General features: G+C 35.8%; 1 protein-coding gene across 2 annotated transcripts; it reads right to left on the reverse strand.

Annotated features, from left to right (window-relative positions):
* Nucleotides 1–771: 771 nt before the first annotated feature.
* Nucleotides 772–3,768, reverse strand: LOC143540016 (uncharacterized). Of its 2 annotated transcripts, XM_077033185.1 has the most exons (5): nucleotides 3,372–3,768; nucleotides 2,059–2,240; nucleotides 1,824–1,965; nucleotides 1,713–1,747; nucleotides 1,049–1,096 (listed from the first exon to the last, which is right to left on the reverse strand). In XM_077033185.1, exons 1-4 carry the CDS (start codon nucleotides 3,735–3,737, stop codon nucleotides 1,739–1,741), a joined length of 699 nt encoding a protein of 232 aa, XP_076889300.1. In that variant the 5' UTR covers nucleotides 3,738–3,768; the 3' UTR covers nucleotides 1,049–1,096; nucleotides 1,713–1,738. The 2 variants fall into 2 exon arrangements, with proteins under 2 accessions (XP_076889299.1, XP_076889300.1); XM_077033184.1 differs by having other exon boundaries at nucleotides 772–1,096; nucleotides 1,713–1,965.
* Between the last annotated feature and the right edge of the window lie 816 nt (nucleotides 3,769–4,584).

The raw sequence follows: 4,584 nt of genomic DNA on the forward strand, positions 1-4,584 counted from the left end.
AAAGGTAACCAAACACCTTAGGCTGAGGGGTGTGGGGGGCGCGAGAGGGGGCGCGAGTGGGGGCTCCAGCCAATAATATTGTGACGTGTGGCAGAGAGAGAAACTTGATAAGATGGGTGTTGGTTGTGGTGCTCGCGCCCCGGGCCATGGTGTGGAGGGGCGCGAGAGGGGGCGCGAGCGGTTTTTTTTTTATTTTTTTATAAATGTATTAAAAAAACGAATTATTATAAAAACTCATAAATTATTTAAAAAAACACAATAAAACATTTAATTCGAAACAGTTTGTTTCCCGCGAACCCATTCTGTTTCGAACGATCACAAAACACATGCAGCCATGAATAATAATAATAATAATAATAATAATAATAATAATAATAATAATAAAGCAACCTCATAAATCATAATTTTAACTTCTCTCTCACTCCAACCCCTTTATTATTATTATGATATTATCTCTCACCGACTGCTACCCACTGAATCATAGATCTCCGGCTACAATACCCAGTTCTCCGATCACCGGTCAGCCAGGTCAGTCACTTTTCCGGACAGTATTGCCAACATCATAAAATTTTTTTTTTTTTTAATAAACAAAGAGCCCAACGGCTCTATTTACGCATTCCCATGCCGTTCACGCGCGCTACCCCTCTTGCGCCTGCCTCTTTTTCCGCGCTCGCGCCCCTCTCGCGCCTCGGTGGTGTGGTGCTCGCGCCCCGGGGCGCGAGCGGCTGGCCTCACGCGCCCTTTCTCGCGCTCCACACCCCTCAGCCTTACAACACTTGTTTCCTATGTAATCTTCAACTAAAATAAATATCAATGATCTATTTAATACAACATTAAAAGTAAGAGTCTTATTGTGTTCATGACACAAGAGGAAGCCGCTTTCAAAGGGTACACTTCCATCTCAATAGTCAATAGAACAGATCGCCCCATCCCAACCAACCATTCGTGTAAAATGAGACCGTCAAAAGATTCAGTTGGATGGGCTTCTTTAATCATCATAACCGCGTGACCAATGTTATAGCTGCTCTTGTACAATCTCACTAAGATTTAAATCCGCAATTGTTTCCTTCCCAAATAATTTGAACACAACACTCGCCTGCAACACACAATCATACCATATTAGGGATGGCAAATGTGACCCTTTGTGTTGAATGGGTTGTATTAAAATGTATATAATGGGTCAGAATAGGTCAAACTAAAAAGATAATTTGATTGAAATAGGTCAAAACGGGTTCACATTTCTCGAGGTTTTTTTATGGAACGAGAAAAACAGATGAAACTTTTTAGTACTTTTACGTTTTAAGTTTTTGATTTATATATCGAGTTATGATTTTTTACTTTTTTTTGAAATTTTTAATAAGGGGTTTTTGAAATGGGTCAAAATGGGTTGAGATTTCAGAAACCCTCATTAAAAAATTCAAAAAAAAATAATTAAAAAATTATAACTCGAAATATAAATCAAATACTTAAAAAGTAAAAATATTAAAAAGTTTCCTCCATTTTTCTCGTTCCATTAAAAAAAATTGAGAAATTTCAACCCGTTTTGACTCGTTTCAATCATTTTCTTTTTTTCGTTTGACCCATTCTGATCCATTATATATATTTTAGTACAACTCATTCAACCCAATGGGTCACAATTGTCACCCCTATACCATATCATACCGTTTTTTTTCTTTTCTTTTAAAATGACCAATTAAATAAGGAATGCATACCCGTCCTCTCTTCTTATCCAACTTCTTTACGGTGCCTGAAAAATCCACAAAATCTCCGGACACGGTTTTAACAGAAGACCCTAAAAGCGTCCGCTTTCTACTCTTTGATACCTTTTTATCGGAAGAAGGCACAACCAACGATTTCTCTTCTTCAAAAGCTTTATCTGCTGCTTTCTGCTTCTCCTTCACTTCTTCAAATATCGACTCCATGTCATCTTTCGACACGGGCCTCGGTTTGTTAATCTGTCGCTTCCTGCAACAGAAAACCTACCTTGTATAAGACTTAGCTCATGATGTATAACTAACTAATGAATTACAACAGCAACAGATAAGCAGATTTACATACGTGTTTCCAACCATGCGTCCAACAAATCCTCCTACCCCTTCGCAGTCTTCTCTTATAAAATTGTGGAGTTCCCTATTGAGTATGCAGTGCAAAAAGACACATCCCGGGTACAGAGGCTTTGGTTTAACTGATATCTTCCCTTTCTTCAACTTAGTTTTCTCATGCACGGCAGCATCAAATACCTAATAGTGCATACTAGTTGTCAAAATATTATAATAGCAACCATTTAAGACTCTAACGTTTGGCTAAGCTTATTTAACTCCAAAAGTGCTTTTAACAGTGTATGGTGGGCAACAAGCTTGGGCGATTTCCAACGACATAGGTCGAGAACACCGACATAGGGCGATAAGTTTTGGCCCCTCTGCTGACGTGGCGCCAAAAAGTATATAAAATGACTAACCAAAAAGGACAATCTTATATACTTACTAGTTTTACAGATAATGGAATGGTGGGTATAATTGTCATTTAGTATTCCCAAAGCAAAAAACTTGAATTTGTAACACGCAACAAACTAAGCAGTTAATGCGGTAAAATAACGGATATCGGTCGAGGACCAATATTTGAGATATCGGTTATCGCGGTGAGATATCGATAATTTTTTTATCATGCAGAGTTTATATATATAGCAAATTAACACTAATAAGTCAATATATTATCCTACTATTAACAAATTATCCTTGTGCAACTTGCAAAACACTAACAATTATAGCAAGTAGGAACTAATTAAGACTCAAAAAACCAACATTAAACACCAAAAGTTGAAAATTAAGACTTAATATATCGATGAAATATCGGTCAATATCGCCTATAATCCCTATATTATCGGTACCGATATTTCACATGAGGACACCGAGATACCATCGAGATTGACTGCATAGACAACAAAACTCAAAACCTTTTATGATCTAAGCAGTTAATGCAGAAAAATATCGGATATCGGTCAAGGACCGATATAGATATCGGTGGGATATCGGTAATTTTAAGATCATGTAAAATTCATGTATATAGCAATTTAACAATAATAATGCAATATAGTCTCATACCATTAACAAATTTACCTTTTGCAAATTGCAAAACACTAACAATTATAGCAAGTAAGAATTGATTAAGACTTAAAACACTAACAATGAACACTATAAGTTGATAATTAAGACTTAAAACACTGATATAAACACATATCAGTGATATATCGGTCAAATATTAATCCAATATCGGCCAATATCGTTGATATTATTGGTACCACTTATATAATCTCGCCAAGGGACCGATAACCGATATATCACTGACAGTTAACTAATAATAATAGTAATTACCTTGAATTGATCATCTGGGAAGTTCTTATAGAGTGACTGCAACATCCTTTCAACAGTATCTTTACCTCTGGCCCTGGAGACCTTGAGTATCCACCACTGTGGGCCCAACTCAGAGAGCTTGTCGAGGTTAAGCTCTTCCTTCCATGAGTTGAACTGTTTCTTGGGCTTCTGTAATAGTTTTTCTTCCACGCCCTCCCGCCAATTGTACATTCTTTTCTCCTCTCTCTTCACCTTCTTCAGCTCACGTTTCTCTTTCGGACTCAACTGGAGACCAATTGATCCCACGATGGGTGTTCTCAACGGTGGACGCCATTGCTCTACTAATACTTGATGATTATTAATATTCAGATTTAAATTCATCATCATCTGTTTGTTTTGGTCGAACCAACGTTATCGCTTTAGAAATAGAAAGCCGGATTTGCCCTTACTAGATTTCAAATTTAAACTAGTTTTGTTGGCCTTTGGGCTTGTTTTTTTTTAACTAGGGCCGTCTAAACCGTTTGTTCGTTTTTACGCTCGATTATATCTTTAGAATTATTTTCACGTCCTTTTTAGAGGTGTTCAAAATACCCAAACCCATTAATTTGAACCGAACCTGAATAAGCTAAATCGGATCGGGTTAATAGGGTTAAAAAGTATTAATCCAGTTATTCGTGTTAACCTGAATTGTTAATGGATTAGCAGCAATCAACAGACTAGGACATTTCAATTCATTGTAAACTAATATGATTTACCAAAAACAAAACAAAATAAATAAAATATTTATAAAATCCTTTTGTGACACCAAACCTCCTAATTATACTATACTATATCTATAATATATAAAAACGAAACATTTAAAAGTTCTCGGGTTGCTCCACACATTCTCTCGAACCATCTGATTGCATTATTTGTAAATAGAGATTTCTCATGCATTTGACCCGAATTCACGGGTATGGGTCTCACCAAACCCAGATATTCCTTAAACGGGTTATAACATTCTCATTAAATTAAAAATTGATCTCATATAATATTTGATATGAAAATCCTATAAAGTAGGTATATAGTAAAAATTAATATATGATTTCTTTAAAAAAAAGATATATATTATTTAAAATTAAAAAACAATTTTATAGTAAAAAATATAAACGAGTCATGAGTCTCATTAAGCACAAACAACTTTTAAACCGGGTTATAACATCTTATTTATGTATGAAACCATTTTATCAGAGAG

This window comes from Bidens hawaiensis, unplaced genomic scaffold, assembly GCF_021521415.1.
Source record: "Bidens hawaiensis isolate Kalapana, Puna unplaced genomic scaffold, B.hawaiensis_p1.1 tig00012134_1, whole genome shotgun sequence".
Lineage (NCBI taxonomy): Eukaryota > Viridiplantae > Streptophyta > Magnoliopsida > Asterales > Asteraceae > Bidens > Bidens hawaiensis.

Excerpts from the sequence above, each read along its gene's own strand:
- LOC143540016 (XM_077033184.1), bottom strand. The coding sequence starts at position 3,737 with ATGATGATGAATTTAAATCTGAATATTAATAATCATCAAGTATTAGTA. Across the intron at positions 2,241-3,371 it reads TCCCAGATGATCAATTCAAG|GTATTTGATGCTGCCGTGCA; the intron begins GTAATTACTATT and ends ATGCACTATTAG. Across the intron at positions 1,966-2,058 it reads GGACGCATGGTTGGAAACAC|GAAGCGACAGATTAACAAAC; the intron begins GTATGTAAATCT and ends TTTCTGTTGCAG.